Below are 19,970 nucleotides of genomic sequence, written 5' to 3'. Positions count from 1 at the left end.
CTAGGCAAATGAGCGCTAAAGGCGTCGATGAGTCCCTCACAGGCGGCAGTGCATGGCATCAACCTGCAACTCAGCTGAGAGAGCTAAACTCTTGACCCCAGTGTTATCTATGTGTGTGTTTGTGTGTGTGTGTGTGTGTGTGTGTGTGTGTGTGTGCAGACAGGAAAACTGCTTTGCTAAGGAGCCCTCTGGCCACAAGCATGTCTGCATCTCACCTATTTGAGGGAAGATATACACATGGCATGACCATGACCGTTGTGTCCAGCAGAGCTAAGAGCATATTCTAATCTGTAATCACCTTGCAGTGCCACTGGCTGATTCACAGCCACAGAATAATTCATTTGCCTGACACCCAGCTGCACAGCTCTAGAGACTGATGAAAACAAAAACAAATGAACCTGACTACCGTGACACCAACAGTCACTTTACCTGCAATCGCATGCTTCTTTTCTGTCAGGAGGAGAAAAAGTCATGAAATCGAGTTTATTTTTAGCAGCTGACCTCCTCTCTCCTGATTCAGATTTATCAGTCAAATACATACTGTAAATGTCTTCATGCTCACAGTCAGAGTTTGTTGTAATTTGAGATGCCGCTGTCGGTCAGCTGAGCGTCAGTGTTGTGTTGGAGCTTGATTCCTATGCAGCATTTCCAACATCATGGCCGCCTGTTCGTCTGTTGTCATTCTGCTCGCTTCTGTCAGGATCATTCAGCTGTTACTGGCAGACGCCTCCTCTGAGCAAATTTGGATTATTATCAAAGCTGTCACCTTCAGCACAGAAGCGTTCCTTCATCTTAGACAATACCTTTATTTTTTTAAGTGAGAGTACTGGGCGACTACCATCAAGAAAAAGTTTTCAAATTGCTTTTGAAATTAGTCTTCCTGAGTGTTTCTTGGTCTGTGTGGGAAATTATACCATTAGCTGCAGGTCCACATTAGGGGCATTGGAAGCAGTGAGAGGAATTTAAATGAACTTGATGGAGAAAATGTTTCTGCACCGTGTGGCTAAAAAATAAAGGAAACCAGCATAGAGACCAGACACAGTGACATGTGTGAATGTAGTGCACGCTATTTCCTTTTATTTGTATAGGAGCATAAATATTTAATGTCTTTAAGGCTTGAACACACTGTCAAGGCCGTCACCAATAAGCTGTCATAATGCATTTCTGGTCACTGGTGAAGAGCAGGTTGAAGTGGTCTGCCTCGGTTGATGTGGGCTGACAAATACTGTCTATCAGCTCTACATGAGGCTTTTTGACTGTAGGTGAGATATGAGATGTGTATGCAGATCATTATAATGATTATTGTTCTTTGAGTTTTACAACTTTGTACCAATTTCTTATTTCTAAATAGTGTTTCTGTTCAATAAAAAAATAAAAGCTTAAGATTTTGGGGGGTAAATTTGGTTTGTTCTTTGCATAATAAACTGTTAGGGGGGAAATAAATCCAGGATTTTACATTATATAGGAGCAGCATCTTCCAGTATTACGGTACTCACAATCAGCAACACGAGTGGTCATCCAAAGTTTGAAGATCATGATAATATTACACTTTTGTTATAGGAAGTTATGATTAATTTGAACATTTGGGAGACAGGAGGCATTTCAACCTCACCAGTCTCTGAGCTGGCATTTGTCTCTCAGTTAAGTGCCACTCTCTGATCATTTGCTAACTGCTTTTCTGCTTTAATTTATCAATCCTTTAAGGCGACCTTGGGTGTTCAGAAAGGCACCTATCAAATCAAATGTATAAATGTTATCTATTATTTTTTAACAAGTGTTTAAGGCAATGACAGTAGTTGAAAGTGATTATTAGAAATCAAGTCAGAGGTATTTGGCATTGGGCACCTGTACAGAACCACCAAGTCTGAGGAAAGTCTTACTGGTGATTTCTTTATTTTGACTGTTGTCTTTTATTTTATAGCAGCTCTGGAGCCTTTAAACCTTAGAAAAACTTTTTAAAAGCAAAGAGCAATAAGGTAAATCACAGTTTTATAGTTGCCTTTATGTTTACTGCAACATTTTGCAGAACCAGCTGGCGTCACCCAATTAAAGTTGAATCTAAGCGTCCAAACATTATCCATGTTCATGTGCAAAAAAGGAGCATGTGGTAAGTTTTTGGTTCTTTCAATTTAAAACACATTCATGATTGCACGCTTTTATTGCAGCAAGATGTGTTGTTTGGTTTATTGTGACTGGAGTTCGGTTGCGGTGCTGTAGCTGGCACTTGTTTGCTTGTTTGTATATTTTAACTTATCAGGCTATTTACGAAAAAAAAAAAATTGGACACACCCTGGATGAGTGAAAAACCGGACAGTGGCTAAAGGTAAGCAAATGACTCTGAGTGGGTACACCGGTGAAGCATTGACAAAGCTGTATTTTAAAAAGCAATAGCACATAAAGCCAGGTTTGATTATAATCCTTGTCAGGTAGAGTTAATATCTCCCCCTTCCCAAAGCAATCACAGCCATCTGGGCTGGAAAATGGATCGATTGCTACAGAGCATAAACAACCCTCTGGCAGGCAGCCACAAGCCATCATGCTGCGCTCGGAGAACAGAGATGATTCCTTCAGTTTGCACCTACAGTCCCGCAACTCTTATCACCTCACAGCTTGTGCCCTAATTGACATGAGGTTGACATATATGTAGGCTAAACTTAGCTTCATATGTGCATGCTGTCCATTGAGATGGCACGGTAGAACAATTCATCACTTTCTATCTCAACTAAGGCAACAAATGCTGCATATGTTTGGCAAATGTTTTCTGTTTTCAGTTATTCACCTTTTAGTTCATTTTCACTTCTGATTCGATGATCTCGGATGGTTAAAGCATACTTTTTTTCTTTTAAATCCATGTACTTATGAATGCTTTTAGATCGCTTGGAATTTTCTATCTCTCCATCCTTTCACAGTCTGCATTTTGTCTACTGCTGCACAGCCGTATGTGTTTGTTATCTCGTATTCAATACCTGGGCCGAAAGATGTTCTTTTGTGCCCAGACAAAAACAATTAACAACCTTATTTCTGAGTTTCAAGCCGGGAAAATTATGAAGGCTGCATGGTGTCTTTGTTAGCATTTCAGGTGCATCACCATGGAGACTCTGCCTCACCACAACTCAGCAAGGTCACCTGGCTTACAAATGTTTTGTAGGTGTCTTTGTGTGTGTGTGTGTGTGTGTGTGTGTGTGTGTGTGTGTGTGTGTGTGTGTGTTGGTTTGATAATGGTGTATTTCAAAAGCAGTGGATAGATGTGTCTCTGTTTTTTGTTCTGCTATTATTCGGGCCGGTCTCATCCAAATATGACCTATCGTATGTGAATGCATTGGCTGCTTATTCTTTCAAGTCAGGTTTATTGTGATCTCTCGGCTACATTGGTTTTTCTCTGCTTATTGATGATGTGTGCCAGTTGCTCTGCCATCCATGCACCCTCTACCGCTTGTATGCAACACTAGGCAGCGCCTCAGATATAGGACACTGTTGTTTCAGCCGCACCACAGTCATTATGACTCTGTCGCAGGCGTCGTTAACGGTGCCGGCCATAGTTTTGCAGTATCGTCCTGAAATAGGTTTGCTATTATTTTACAGGGTGCGTCAGTTTGGATGTGCCGTGTCACTGTATCTGTGCCAGTTGCTTCTTTTTTTGGTTCACATGGGCTTGAATGCTGCAGTGTTTTTAGGGATGCATGAAAGTGATTAATTGGATTTTGTTTTGCATCAGGTCTCAAACCAGTGGGTCAGTCACTTTCTGGTTTACAAAAAAAAAGAAGAAGAAGAAAAAAAAGACAAAGAATGAAAGGACTTGGAAGCACCTTGCACAGGTTGAGCTGTTCATTCCAGCTCTTACAGCACTGAATCATACAAAAAGCACACGGTAGGCAGTGATGAATGAACAATGGCTACACAGGAATATGCAGATAACAGCAATGTATTTTGAGGTAGAAAACTACACACTTTGTTGCTATATTGTGCATGTTGATGTATAGCCATTACTTGTTCATCACTTTTCATGGGTGTTTTGTTGTTTTTATGCTGTAAGAACAGGAGTCCATCATATGCAAAAATGAGTCCTCTCCTGTTTTTTTCCCCATCTGCCTCAGCATGGCTTATGCACTGGTTTAAAAATTTTTCAGAACAATATCTCTCCAGGACCCCAGTAGAAAAGTCAAAATGGTAATAAGCAACAGTGGTAAGCATTTATATTTTCCTCCTCCATCCCACCGATGCATTTTCTGTTAAATTTTTGGAATAAACAGCAGCACACTTTTGTGCTTCAATGACAAAACTCCCTTCACATGAAGACAAAATGTGAATGATAATTCAGCACTGACACAACAGGCATATTACAGCTGCAACTTCACAGACTTGCTTCACTTATTCAGCACATGTCGATCCAATTTTCAGTGTCATCTTGTTATAGTTATTTTTTATCTGTTTATTTAACTCAGCTGTGGGTTCAGCCAAGTTCAAACCTCATCAGTCTTTCTCAAATACATGTTCATGGACAAGGTCAAAGGTGATGACCACCACAGCCATGGAGTTCATTGTTAAGCTGTGATTGATTAATCACACCGCACCTGTTCCCGCAACAAAATCAGCATTTTATCTTTTCTTAATGCATCCAAATTCAAATTCAGTTAACGTGAAAACCTCAGCTTGCTTTGGTGAGTGAGTGTGTGTGTGTGTGTGTGTGTGTGTGTGTGTGTGTGTGTGTGTGTGTGTGTGTGTATGTGTTTTTGTGTGAGAGAATTAGTGTTACGAGGTTCTTGGCATCAGAGAAGGTGTCTCGGTTATTTCTTTGATGTGTGAGCGTTGGGAGCTTAGGGACAGACAGTGTAGTATAATTTCACATCACTGAAGTAGACAGGTCTGGTCTATAATCATTACAGAATGGAACGCATGTGAAGTCGTAATGCATGCTGTAAATGTATTAGCAGAGATTTGTTTTTCATCTCATCTGAAGGGTGTCATTACTGTGCCCACAGCCAGCCTCTCTTTTGACTACACCGCAAAGATTAACATGTCAACCGAAAGCAGAGGCATTTTTCCTCAGAGTGATGGCCATATGTCTTTCATCTTTGATAAACAGTACAAGTGAAAAAGATTCAAAAGTTTTTTTCCCCTTTGGCACGTTTTAAATAAGATCATGGTACATTTACCAGTGCACAAAATCCAGTGTGTACCTATCCACTCTGGGATTAATGGAAACCTAACTTGGGTAATAGAGGACAGGAGGTGAGTGAGAGTCGGTTATTCAGTAAATATTTCTAAATTACCTTGAAAGAATCAGAAATAATCAATATTGTGCAAACAGGTTCCAGTTGGTTGCTGTTGGGTTTTTTTTAAAGGATGTAATTTATTCATTTATTCATATACTAAGTCATCTATTCTCTCTGTCTCTCTCTCCTTGGGAGTGCGTGTGTGCAGTGCATGTGTGTGGACGTATACACAGTGTGTCTATGAACGTGCAAGCATGTGTATGCTCATATGTATGCTCAGTTTGCATTTGTATTTGGATTATGTTCATGTATATGCATGCAGGATTGTGGAGAACAGATAGAATGCACAGCATAGAAATAATATGGGGGGGAAAAAAGTCCCAGTTAAATGTCAAGTGAATATTTTTAGCCAGGTCATGATGATCTGGTGAGCATGAAAAGGATGAGCATGCTAGCAGTAATAAGTCAAGATATACATCCACATTATACACTTGTTTACTGTTTAGTGTCCCATGAAACCAGCCTTCAGGGTTCAGGGTTCACACCCTCATGTTGGCAGGAAACCCGGTATCCTCAAGCAAAATACTGATGTAACGCTGCAACTCCCAGCAGACAGAGGAGGAAAACAAAATTTACCTGCAGGAGAATTAATGAGTATCACTCTATAATTATTAACATAGAGGCCCCCAGCCAGTTATCAGAGAGATGATTTCACATGTCTCTGATAATGTCCACCACCTGAGAGGAGATAAGACTTTAATGATTATATGGAAGGTTGTTGCTGCAGCAAAAATAATACAATGGACAAAAAACAAATAGAGTATCGGCAGAATATAAAAAGAATATAAAAACAAAATTAAACATCAAAGGAGTGATGAAAAAAGAGAATAATCAGTTTATTGCAATATATTGACATATGATTATAACTGGAAAAAGATAATACTCTTCTGCTATCTGTGTCCATGTGCTCACAACCCCACAACCGCTTATTTATTGGTGATAAATAGATGCAGGGCCGAGCGGTTTTATCAGACACATCCTGTATAATTATCATTATTATTATTTTAAATTAATCTGTTATTAAGCGCTTCTTTTTGGCAAACGCTGATTGCAGGAAACATGCCTCTCCATTTCTGACGCCGCTGGTTTCCATTTTAATCACGCTGTAAATAGCAGCCTGTGGTGAGGAGGATCCTCGCCTGCACATCCTGTAAGATGATTGTCTGACTTTTTATTTATTTATTTATTTTAAGACTGAGACCGTGATTATAATAGTAATCAAGTGGGTGTTTAGTAAAACCTTGCGTAAATTCCAACCTCCTTTTATTGTTATTTTTTGCATCTCTATATCCATGCACTCTTCAATGGGAAGGATATTTTCCAGATAAACTGTATTAAGAACGACTTACTAAAAATTGTGACCAATAACAACCAGTTAGATTACAGTGATTCACTGGTGCAATATGATTACTGTCAATCATCTTTGGATTATTTTCCAGCAAAACTTACATAGAGCAGAAATTTAAACTGAAAATGTATTACAATTTATGAGGTGCAACAGGAAAAGCACTACTAAAAATCTGCAACCATTATTGTTGACAAATTGTTAACTATTTCATGGAATTACAATGTGCTTTTTTTGTTATTGTTTACGGTTGTTTACTGTGTTGTCCCCCATAACCCTATCTACGCTTAGTTACACTTTGCATCACACATTTTGAACAATGAGATATCATAACTGCAGCCCCATTTGTTGCATGTAATCCATCAAATCTGCTTCACGGATCCTTGATCACATCGGCATATCGAGGTAAAAACAATATTAGAGAGTGTGCCGTCCTTTAACATCCATGAAGTGAAAGAAAAAGAAATGATATGCATTTATATTTCTGCACCAGATGAGAAATACTAGAGCACATCTGCCGACTGGTTCTTATTCAAAGATCAGTACCAGTAATATGGAGTGCATACTAATACTGCCCTGGCTGATGAGAATCTATTAATACATTTTGAATAAACAAGAGGCTATGGAATGATAATTTGTTAGATTGATTTTTTCCTCTCATTAAATAATGAAGACATATCAGTCAGATGGCTCATGGTGTGTTTCATCTCCATCAGAAAATCACATCAAAACAAAACAAATTCAGAATTCTCAAGAATACGATTAGCCTGTGACAGTATCTTTCAGAATATCTAATCAGACAGATTAATTTGTTTCATGTAATGTCTTTTCTCTCCTTAAACCTCAAGTGTGAATGACTTCATGCATGCATAGACTCTGATTTCAAGTGTGGGCTCGCCAGCATGATCCAAAGTAATGCTGCGGATAAAGCCCGACGAAAGCCACAGTGTTTACACACACAAAGTATTTCTTATAGAGGACTGGATTCGGCTTTGTTCTTCAGCTTTGATGCACTCAGCCGCCCTAAACCTCCCGCTACAAATCACAACACAGAGCTCAGCGGGGGAGCTGAGTCAACCATGTGATTCAGGTCAAGATACCAGTGACGTGGGTATCATTCATGCTAGAAATGACAAGAACCTCCTCCTGGTGTGAGTTTCTGTCTCAGCCACATGAATCCTGAGCCTGCCAGCATGATAGAATTATCTGAATCAGCCAGCACTGATTGAGCTAATTTAAAAGCTTACGTGCATATAAAAGATACTATTTCCACCAGAGGATTTCATGGGAAAAAAAATGGAAGATTCACAGTGAGAGAAAGGGCAAGCATCAACACAGTGCAACAAAACAGCCGTAATAAAAAATACTACCACTGTCTCCATTGTAATAAATTCTATTGTGTCACTTGGGGTGTGATTTTTGCATGCCCCTGTATTATTTATGCACAACAGGTCACAAGAGTCTCTTGTCTCAGTGAGGAATATTAAGTGTGTTCATTATTCAGGAGTAGCTATGAATCCAAGAGAACCGTGGCAATCACATTAGCCGATAAACACCGTGGACAAGGAAGACGCCTACGAGTTCCCGTGGGAGAGCTTCCAATTAACACTCGAGCTTTCTCCCTGACATGTTGGCCGGCTCAAGAGTGTGAAGAGAGACGGGCGAGAGAGAGAGAGGGAGAGAGAGAGATAGAGAGAGAGAGAGAGAGACAGAGACAGAGACAGAGACAGAGACAGAGAGAGATTCTACAGGCAGCCAGAAAGGGAAAATTATGAGTCTTTTATGTTGTATTAAGCAGCAGTTTTTAAAAATGCAAAATGCTTGTGTATCTGGATTGACGTATTATTAAATTAATATATCAGAGAAGGTGGGATTTTTTTTTTTCTTGGAAGGAAATGAGTAATTTTTATGATGTGTTTCACCTGCAGGTTAACCAACAGTCTTGCAGTCTCTATCATTTCTGCCTCTATCTAATCCAGAATGCCTCCTTTTGTCGGCTGTCAAAGTAACAGTGGGTGGGTCCATTCTGAGGCAGCAGTTTCCCTTTTTCCCCTTTGAATTTAGGGAACTGTCACTGTGGTTGGCTCAGGCCCTTTTCTGTATTCAGAGAAACTATGTTCCCTGTTTGATAGGTCTTTATTCTCTGCAGGAAGTCAGCCCTCGGTCCTCCAACATCATCACTCTCCATATTTTGCTTGGACAGTTTGTGCTCTTAGCAATTTCCAGAGGAGGAAGGATCTCCACACAGACGAGACAAAGGTGTATACTCTGTGTTTCTGTGTGGAAAATTGGATCTGAAAAAAATTAACTTTGCACCACTGAGTATCAACCTGTAAATGAAAAATCTGTGGGCTTTATGAGAAGCAGACTCGTATTTTTCATATTCCCATGTGTGGTATAAACTTGATACACTCTGAAGCTTTCCTGATATTGAGTTGCAGTTTCTTTTCCCACAATCAATGTTATCTTAGGGCTTAGGGCAATAAACACTGCAAAAATCTCCATCCAAATATCTCCAGCCTTGAAATCGTGTTTTTCTTGTTGCAAAAATCTGCCAGTGGGATGAAATAATCCCACTTGTTGCAGTCTCACTTGTTTAAGGCAGAATAAGGCAGATCAGCCTGTTAGCATAGGGAAAATGACAAGAAAATTCCTGAAGCCGATTGATTGGCACATAACTAGTGGGATCATCTCATCCTGCTTGCAGATTTCTTCACTTGTTCAAACAAAAACACTGAATATGAGATGAAATGATGTGATAAAATGGAGCTTTTTTCGGTGTGAGGGAACAGAGTCATTACATGAATCAACCGAGGCTATTAGAGTATCAAATGTGTGGAGTAATCACGGCAGACAAAATGTTGAAATGTGATGCTCATCTCTTTTTGTTATCAGACACCGGGGTCTTTGCTGTTGTAATTCTCACATAACATCACTACATCACAGCAGCACGGCAACATTATGGCATTATCTCACTCTAACCTTTTATGATCTACACTTCGGCTCCACTGCAAGTCTCACTTTCCACGCTCCCTGCTGATTCTGGCTCCTCTGTGGTTCAGGGCACTACTCATCCTCTCCTGTTCAACTGATACACCCACAAAGGCTGATGTTATTGGGGCAGACAGCAGCCTTTTCAGTGCTGTCAAACAAAAAAAGGGCACCGCTACTGCAGGAGAGCATTTGAAGTAGCAGGGGCAGCTGTATGGACTTCACAGAGCAGAATCTGAGACTGGAGAATAAAGGCTCAACCTGTAGTCTGACAGAATGTATCTGAGAACAAAAGAATGGGGAACAAAGGAGGAAGAAATGTGAAATGTTAAAGTGGTAATCTCCGGGATCCGTGCGCTCATTGTGGAGATGTCGTTACTATTTAGCAGCCGTTGCTGTGTTTGTGGAGTGTTTGTGCGCTGTATTACCAGTGATCACAGTGTGCCAGCGCTGTGTTTTTCCTCGGATTTCCTCTTGAGGAAGTCTGAGCTTCTGTCGTTTTGCTCTTTTCTTGGTCTGTTCAGCCATGTTGGCTTTTGCTGCTCATCACGTTCTTCTTCTATTTATTCCAAACACACTGATAGTGCTGCCGACAGAAATGTAAAACGTGGTACTTCCTGTTGCCAGAGGATTATTTTGTTTATATATCAGTCAGCACTAGAAAGCAGCAAAACAGACATTTGTGTTTATGACAATGATAATGTCAGACAGGATGCAAGTGCATGTGTCCTGACACTGTAAAAACAGCAGGTTGGTTGTGTTTCTATTGTTCCAGGATGCATTTCTCCATAAAGACAAGGATGCACCTCAATCATATGCCCTGTCATTGGCAAACAATCAAACCTCATGAAGCCAAGAACTAATGTAATCGAGTATATAACACCCCCACCCACCCCCTCACCCATCACCACCTCCATCACCGCAGACATTGAGATGCAGAAAGACATGCCACACTGAGGTGTTAATGTATTCCAGCTCCAGAGAAAGGCAGTGACACGCTGCGTACACTGATGTGACATTAATGACAGGGACGGGACACACATACATGCGTGTACACACGGAGACATCTGAGAGGCCTTTAGGGCGTATCTCCCAGCTACCAAGCTGCTCGCGGTGCAATATCAAACCTTGAGGCTGGGTTACTGGGGTACTCCTTGAGGGGTGCTCTTTGTTTAATAGCAGTGCTGACAGGACAGGGCAAGCACAACTGACACGTTGTCAGCTCTCCTCAGTCAGCTGGAACCTCATGTTTAAAATCAGGCTCATCACCAGCTTGTCTGGATCCGTCAGTGTCTGCTGGAGAGGACATGAACTGGCTGACTTGAGGTTAAGGCCGGGGCAGAGGCACGGACATATTAATATTTAGACCACATTCTTGGATGAGCCACGCACACATTCATACATGTAGTCTGTTGTCTGTTTCATCGTCAGTTTTCAATTTCAGTCACGCTGCCACGAGGAGCACACCCATTCATTGTGGGTGTCAAGCCAACCTTCCTGAGGGACCTCCTGTTGTTGTGATGCCTGTGTGTGTATATCATAGAATATCTCTGGCTTGATGCTTTCAGCTGTAATGAATCAACATGAGATGTCTAACAGGCGACCTGAAATATCGAACGCTTGTCACATGTGCATAATGTGCTGAGAAAAATGTCACAGGATTGGGCGGCGATTTTATTTGTTGCATCACTCAACTGGCGCAATCACTTTCACATTTGTCACTATTTGTTTTTTGGTGTGATTTTCTTCCCTCAGTGAAGCCGGTGTGGTTTCGTCAAGCACCTCGCTCTCAACATGAGGGTTTCTTGCTGTGACGTGCTGTAAAAAATCATGATGAACCTGCTACTGTGACTCACTGAGGAAAGGTTAGCAGTCTAAATCTGCAAAATGAGATAACAGCTCTTCAAGGTAATAGTCTGTGCGAGCACTGGCTGACATTTAAGGTCAAAAACGAGGCTGAATCATGTGAAATTAAGCACATGGCTCACAGAGCAAATCCAAAGACAATAGCCAGCACATGGGCGACTCCCTTCAATGGCACTTAATTGACACACAAAGGAGAGTGGCACCAGCGGGGTGTAAAGTAAGCTGACAGACAGGCCGTGTCAGGAAGCAGAGCTGCTGTCAGCTTGCTGGACGCTGTTCAACATGTCTCCTCCTGCGACAGACAATGACCCCCCAATTAACCTCAAACACAAATATAGACAGGGAACACATACATGTACACCTGCTCTCTCTCTCTCTCTCTCTCTCACACACGCACACACACACACACACACACACGCACGCACACAGTTCAGTTGCTGGGCATGTAACAGCTGTGCAACCTTGTCTTTATTCATTTAGCACTAATTGAGCTTGTTCCACCGAGTCAGATCTGAGCGCTCCGAGTTCACTCTCACCAAGGTAAAGCATTGTTTTCTACATGAGTAATGTCACCTGAGAAGCTTTGGAAAAAAAAAATAAAATAAAATAAAATGCCCTCTAGATAATTGCAGAGGGGAATGTTTTATTGCTGAAAGCTTTTCTATCCATCCATGCTTCATTTATTAGATTCAAGGTGAAAGCTGAATAGCGGCAGCATGTTGATTTGAATGAATAATTTCCACAGCAAAATACCCAACCTTTAAATGATAGCACTTCCATGAGTCGTGAGACTGATTTAACAAAGTGCTGCTCTGGGTCCCTCTAGTGTGGTTGCGTGAAATGGATTTTAGCCCCAACCCCAATTCCCTTCTGCCATTTACATGATAATTTAAATCATAAAGGCCTGATGGAAGGCTGATGATCGATATTTAAAAACTAAATGGCGTTTGAATGGAAAGTCTCATTTATACATTAGGAACCTCAGAGTAAGATTACTGTGCTTTTATCTAGATGCAAATTTTTACATTTCAGAAATTCTACAGTCTTATCAAATGGCAGTTTCTTTTTCCCCCCCAAGTATATGATTTTGTGATTTGTTTTGCCTTTTTATGAGCATGTGTATATGGGTGTTATCCAAATTTAAACCATATTAAATTGTGCTAACTATTTGAATAACAACTTATGAGAGTCATAGAAACACTGAGGTGCAATAGAAAAAGAATGTGTCTCTTGCGGACACAGCACAATGTATGCGTATTATTCTCACCCATTTTTCCTTGCCTTTAATTGTAAAAACTAAAAAAAAATCTTTCCTGTATTACATTGTCATACTCAGAAACCTACACTGACTGAGTGTCTTTACCCAGCAGATGGTGCTCAACCACTGTGAAAGTCAGGAAGACCCTGATGGGAGATAAACAAAAAAAGGAGCTCTCACTCTGTCCCTATTTCTAGCACACAATATTTCCCCCATTATGAGAAACACAATTACCGACTAGGGGGATTGCATAAGGGACACATGGGGGTGCAAAATCATTATGCATTGTTAAGAATCATATTTTTGAATTTTGCCATGCAATCTTTTATAACACCAATCACTACAAGTCGGTGTATCTGCATATACATCGCCTGATTTCTAATGTTGTGTTGTGACATGGAGGGAGATTACTGTGGAGGAGTGTAAGGTGAGGATGATTTATATCCAGTAAGCAGTGGATGAGAAAAGAAAATATCCCAGTCCCCCTAATAGAATGATCCCCCTCCACTGAAAAAGCTCAGGAATTTGTATTTGACTAACAGTAATTCTCATAAACCAATTTAATGACATAACAGGCCTTTGTATGCAGCCACACTTTGCCACAGATTTCAGATTTGAAGGTAGATTTTGGAAAATTTGTTTTGTTAAAGCTGACACATATGACATGGTAAAAGATGAATTTTGGTACACTGCATGCTTTGCTGTAAGAGACGGCAGTTAAGGATGAGAAACACAACATTTAATCCTAAAAACAACTTCTATGCCAGAATAGGACTTATAGGAGATAAAAGTGTCAGAAATTCTTATCATTCATTGATAAGGTAAAAATGATCAAGGATGGTGAATTTGGTAGCTCTAGCATTAACCTTAGTGGCTCTAACAACCAGTGTGGTGTGACCAGGATAAACTGGACCAAGAAAGACAAGTAGGGAAATATGCTTTTATTTATTTTATTGTATTGTTTTTATTTTTACTAGCATTCTACCTACCTAAGAAAGGTATTTGGAGTATAGGACACAACAACATAATAGATTTTTAATGCTGTGTAGTATTGCAGAAACATCAAGTCCCCGGTGTCAAAGACAGAAAATGTAATAAAAATTTCATCTCACAACCCCACAGCCTATGCAGCCTTATCTACCGAGCCAGTTGTACCTTTACCTTTAATCTCAAGGAGCAGCACGTTCTCAGGTATGGCGCTGTATTTCAAAGCAACCTCGGCGAGATTTCAAATTCTCTTTTGAGGATAGCACTTAATTTTTAAAAGAGGGAATCGATATGATGTATGCGGGGCGAGCACTGCAATGACCCAGCCTTAATCAAAGCACACATGTGATGCCATTATGGACTAATCAATGCAGCTTCACTTTGAATTGTACCAACATATTCTGAATAAATACCTGAATTAAAGGCCCAATTATTGAATACTGAACATTGAAACGATATGTGAACAACAGAATGGGCCAAAATCATATCCATTTAAGAGCTAAAGAAATAAAGATGTGAATAAATAAATAAATATTTTAGGCTTAGAAACTGGCAAGTCACTCACCAACGCCTTTTTTGCGCCAAATTTGCACATTGACCTACCTCTATACACATTTTATACACCCATGCACACGGTTTTTTCTGTTTTTTTTTTTTGTTGCACATTGCTTTTTGCACACTGGGTTGTACTTAGGTTATTCTGTTGTACTCAGATCTTATTCTGTTATACTTAGATCTTATTCTTTATTTCTATTTTTTTTTTATTTACTTAATCTGTAATCTGTGGATACTGCTGAAGAAAATGTGAATTTCCTGCGGGATGAATATGAAGTATCTACCTACCTACCCTTCTAGTGGCAACGTCAAACATTGCTATGGAAAGTGCACAACAAACACACTGGAGCCCCCTGGTGGTGACATTTAAAAACCTTGTTAAGGCCGGTGTATGGGAAACAAAACCCATGCTGTTCTAGTTTAGTTTGCAGCCAAATATGAAACAGCTACTAAAATACATGCAGAAAAGTGTTTTTAAATGGAGTCCTGCGGCCCCCTGTTGGCCAGTGAAGGTATTGTAGGTGGCACTCGACTTTATAGGTGCATCATTATGTTGAGCACAGGCTTGTATATGTGTGTTTTCTGTAAAAAAAAAAAAAAAAAAAAGAAAAAAGAAAAATGCATTCCTGACTATCAATGTTAACCAGCTTGCACATTAGCTACGTTAGCTAGCTTTGGTGGTGACTGATTAGCCAGCTTAAATGGGGCCATTCTTTGCCATTTTGCCAACACAAAACACTAAAAAGTTGTGTATATCCTTCTGCTGTGCAACTTACGTTTATTTTTGGGTGTAATCCATAAAAGATGTCCCTCGCCAGTCAGGCCATGCAAAAAGAGAACTGTTTCTGGCAGGGCACATGTGATCTCAAGCGAATCACATTTGACTCAAAATAAAAAATATTATCTGCTGAACATGAACTAAAAAATATGTCCGAGAGAAATCAATAACATAGTGTTGTGTCCTTTGGGCGGATATTTAGTTCCGTAGAAATCAAAACTGATGTCTCAAAATCCAAAAAGAAAGAGTTTCACAATCAAATCAATAATTTTATTCTGTTTTCAATGGAAGTTATTAGATTGAATGAACAACTGCAAGTTAGACTTTTTACAGTGTAGAAACAAGAGTATGAATTCCAATAGAAAACTAAAAATTATATAAGAAATCTCCTTAATCTCTTTGACAGCTTTATTACTTTTTTTAGTGTCGATCAGTTTGACAGTGTAAACAGGGGGTAATCTTTGTTACTCTGCGTTTGTGCATGTGAAATGTACCATGTAGGATCAGTTTTAACATGATGAGGGCGGGACTTAGTTGTGCACTACTTGGACAAACACCGGCCATGGCTGCCTGTTTCCTTCCATGAGCCTGCAGCGTGCTGAGAGGAGACTGACACTGAAACACACACATATCGCATCACCACTTCTCAGACAGCCATATGGAGAATCAAGACCGAATAAAAGGCGCGGTGCAGCTCTGCATAGACAGACTCAAAGACAAGCTGTGTGAGTTAAGCCGAGACATTTGGAGTTGTCCGGAGCTCGCATATAACGAGACACGGGCCCATGACAGGCTCGTCCGCTTCTTCTCCGAGGAAGAGGAGTGGAGGGTGGAGAGCCACTACAAACTGGCAACCGCGTTTCGGGCCACATGGGGGCCCGTTGGTGGCAAAGAGGGTGACGAGGTTTTGAATATAGGGTTCCTGTGCGAGTATGACGCTCTGCCGGGTATCGGACACGCCTGCGGGCACAACCTGATAGCGGAGGTGGGCGCTGCTGCTGCACTGGGGCTCACAGGTGCACTGGGACAGGAGCCAGACCTGCCTGTCCCGGTCAAGGTAACACCAAGTGTGTATACAGCTTCATGCAATACACAAAGTGCACACACACCCAAACACTTATTGTCAGTTTTGAACAGCCGCCCTAGAGGCACAATGACTTCTGTGGGTCGCCAAACACAACCCAAGAATAGCTGTCACAGACAAGTCCACACGTTTTAATACTAACAGTAATACTAACATTAGAATGGGGCAAAATCATCTATTTCACCTATGCATCATGTTTCAAAGATTTGTTTCAGAATGCACAAAAAGCCTGAGTCCAAAATTATTGTAGGTTACATGTAGCTGGCGTTCATTTGAAATATATTTCAAGTGGCCCAAGTATTTGCACATATGCTGTCAACAAAGATGTATTGATTTGTTTATTATTTTTGCATGCTTTCAAAATATTGGATGTATTATGCTGAACACATTTTTGCAGTATTTTTGCAATAGGATAGGCCTAAAATATAAGCTAAAAATAAATTGATATTATTTAGAAACAGCCTTTCCAGGGGTGCTGACCCACTTGGACTGGGTATATCTACTCGCTGAATCATTTTCGACATTGTTCTCCAAGGTAACTGTTCTGGGAACTCCTGGAGAGGAGCACAGAGGAGGAAAGATTGACCTAATCTCAGCGGGAGCCTTCGCTGACATCAGCCTCGTCTTCATGGCTCACCCGGCCCAGCAGGACGTCCCGTTCCTGCCCTGTATAGCCATTGTAGAGTAAGATGAAGTCTCACACCTTGCACCCCAGAGTATACCCACTTTGTTTTCTGGCAATTTAGAGTATACTCACTCACCAGCCGTATAGCCATTGAAGTATAAAGGGGAGTATAACCTTCTCCTCTTTAGTAATCTACCCATCAAGTGTCACTGCAGCCCTGCTTTGCACTGCCTGTGTTCACTGTGTCCCCTCTTCTCCCTCTGAACGAGTCCTCTAACATGTATTGCTGAGGTGATTATTTAGATTTGGCCACTTCCCCAGACAGCCCCTGAACCTCTGTTTTGATGTGACATAGCGTGACAGTGAAGTACCGCGGGAAGGCATCTCACGCATCTGCATACCCTTGGGAGGGAGTGAACGCTTTGGATGCTGCTGTGCTGGCGTATAACAACCTCTCTGTCCTCAGGCAGCAGCTCAAACCCGACTGGAGACTCCACGGTGAGGAGAGGCGAGGAGGGAGCAAAGTTATATGAGTTGTGAGCACATCGAGCTTAGATTCATTTCTTAGCTGTCACCACTGGGTTTTGAAGCAATTAGGAATTATCATCTTATAGGCAAATGAATTCCCTTGTGTTTTAATACTATTGTGATTTTTAATGGTTGCACCATCTGCATCAGCCATATCAGAGATTTAGCTGATGGCAACTAACAATAAGGTTTCTGAATCAGTTTTCCCACGATGAAAAAGTAGTTTCACAAGTCGTGCTCACAAATGACAGCAAAGCCACATCCTCTGTTTTCACATGCAGATGGATGTTTTACCTTGAGAGAGATTAAAAAAAATTTCTGTAATGACTTCAAATCAGTGTTTTATGCTAAAATATGTTGTGAAGTAAATGTAATGTGCAGACGCTTGCAATAGTACTTGGCGTTAAGACAATGTTATGGATGTATCCCTGCTTTCTTCATCGCAACGCGTTCCCCGCCTCGTTTCTTATCCTCCATCTTGTGCGCTCTGTCTGTTTTCTTCACCGCAGGCATCATTAAACATGGAGGGGAGAAGCCCAACATTATCCCTGCCTACACCGAGCTGGAGTTCTACCTGCGCACGTCATTGTTAAAGGATCTCTGCGACCTCAAGGCCAAAGCTGAGGCCTGCTTCCGGGCAGCTGCCGCGGCTACTGGTTGCCCAGTAAGCTTCACTAAAAATAGCCATATTGTCATCTGTTTGGTTTCCCCTCAGTGACTCCCTCATGCCCAGATTAACAGTCAAAGACAGCATGGAGGACAAGATAGCAAAACAAATCCAGTTTTCGGGTTGACTCCCCTGTTATTCAACATCCTTTACAAATCCCTGTAATTATGAATTTGAATTAAATTCAGTGTCGTGGTACTGTTACGTAATTCGCCATTAACTTTGGGCTTCTTGACAGAACAATGAGAACGAAGACGTAATTTATTCCTTAGCCACCAGCAGACTTAGTGGTTGTAGGGAGCAGCAGTATTACAGAATATCTGTGACTAGTTGCCAACTCATTTTTTCTAACCTTTCCTGCTGACAAGACTGATTAATTGAATTAATGATTGATATCATCTTCAGGTGGAGATAACCTACCCAAACCCTGCCTACTCTAACATCCTGCCTAATCCCACTCTGGCAAACCTGTATGAAAAGAATGGAAAGGCTTTAGGGATTCAATTTCAGGAGGAGCCAAGTAACTTCTCTGGTAGGTAAAAATGAAAAACAGACGACACCGTAAGTGTGCTGTCCTAAGTAGAGTGGAGGCTTTACCTGTTGCTAGTAATGCAAATCACATGTGTGTCTCTCTCCTACAGTTTGTTTTTGTCATCTGAATCAACAGAGAATCATACTATTAACATATTATTTTAATATTATTTTAACTACAGGTTCCACTGACTTTGGGAACGTGTCATTCGTAGTGCCTGGTATCCACCCTTTCTTTTACATTGGCTCTGACGCAATGAACCACACGGAGGAGTACGCCGAAGCAGCGGGTACAGCAGCACTTGCCTTTTTTTTTTTTTTAAACAGATGCTTTTTTGCAATAAAAAAATTAACTGCAGCGTGATCACCTGACAGACGGTTGTAGCAGTTTCTTTTCAGTTCACTTCGTTTCGTCTCTTTATTTTTCTCGCGCGTTGCCTTTCCTCCGCCAGGAGCTGAAAAGGCCCAGTTGTACACCCTGAGGACAGCCAAAGCCCTGGCTATGACAGCTGTGGATGTGCTGTGCTGCCCTGATCTGCTGAAGCAAGTGAGAGAAGACTTCACCCTGGCCAAAGCGAAACAGGAGCAGAAATAACCAGTGGAAATACTGCTCTGTAGAACAAACAGTAATAGACATACTTCTTCTTAAAGAGCACTAAAAGTCGTTTTTCCTTACTGCTCTGTCTTATTAACTCTGAGCCACTCACTAAGAAGGAAATGTACACAGAAGGAGCCAAATGAATTAAAGGACTTTTTTGCACTGCAGTTTAATGTTCTGTACATTTATGTATACTCTATATAATCATGTAAGAATTAAGTATAGATGCATGGTTGTTCTGCAGATTTATACAGACTGCCTATTGACTGTGCTCGCTGAGGCTTTTGACCATGCCTTCATCTACATGCAGGTTAATTCACAGCCTTGGTGTCTTTATGCTTGCCTTTGGCGTGGTGGGAGTCAGGCCATGGCCACTCATGGAAGCTTCTCTCATAATCCTTTTCATGTCTTTCTGCCAAAGTGTTACCTTTAATTAAGTTTTTGTCGAGGACGATGGTGCTCAAAGCTTGCATTGGCATCATGATTTAAGTACACATTATATGAAGCAGGCTATTCAATACTTGAATGTAATTTGTTCACATAAAATGCTTTATATCAAAATTGAAGTTACTTAAGAAGAGCTGCTTTTTACTCAATTCTCCAGTTTCCTTTCAGCACCCTGATGGTAATGACGAAGTGTAAAACGGCCTGTTTACTTCAATGTAAATGTAAATAGGATGGATAAATATAAAGAGTAGGCAAATTATTTCTTCAGAAAAACAGATAATTTGCGACATTTGACCAGGTCAAAGATCAAGTCATACAGTTTCAATCTGTAGCCATGAATTGATTTCTGCAGAGGAAAACACAGTTGAGTGTATGACTCGGTTCAGCTGAGTGTGTTTCAGTCAAAATAAATATTACATGCACAGTTTTCGGTGTGT

At 40.8% G+C, this 19,970-nt stretch overlaps 1 protein-coding gene across 1 annotated transcript; it reads left to right on the top strand.

Moving 5' to 3' along the window:
- Positions 1 to 15,579: 15,579 nt before the first annotated feature.
- Positions 15,580 to 19,939, top strand: LOC115354327 (peptidase M20 domain-containing protein 2-like). Its single transcript, XM_030044675.1, has 7 exons — positions 15,580 to 16,110; positions 16,673 to 16,821; positions 17,118 to 17,260; positions 17,800 to 17,954; positions 18,363 to 18,489; positions 18,671 to 18,778; positions 18,941 to 19,939. The coding sequence occupies exons 1-7, from the start codon at positions 15,712 to 15,714 to the stop codon at positions 19,081 to 19,083; spliced, it is 1,224 nt and encodes a 407-aa protein (XP_029900535.1). The 5' UTR covers positions 15,580 to 15,711; the 3' UTR covers positions 19,084 to 19,939.
- The last annotated feature ends 31 nt before the right edge of the window (positions 19,940 to 19,970 follow it).

This window comes from Myripristis murdjan, chromosome 22, assembly GCF_902150065.1.
Source record: "Myripristis murdjan chromosome 22, fMyrMur1.1, whole genome shotgun sequence".
Classification (NCBI taxonomy): domain Eukaryota; kingdom Metazoa; phylum Chordata; class Actinopteri; order Holocentriformes; family Holocentridae; genus Myripristis; species Myripristis murdjan.
This window is presented reverse-complemented; position numbering and strand designations above follow the sequence as displayed.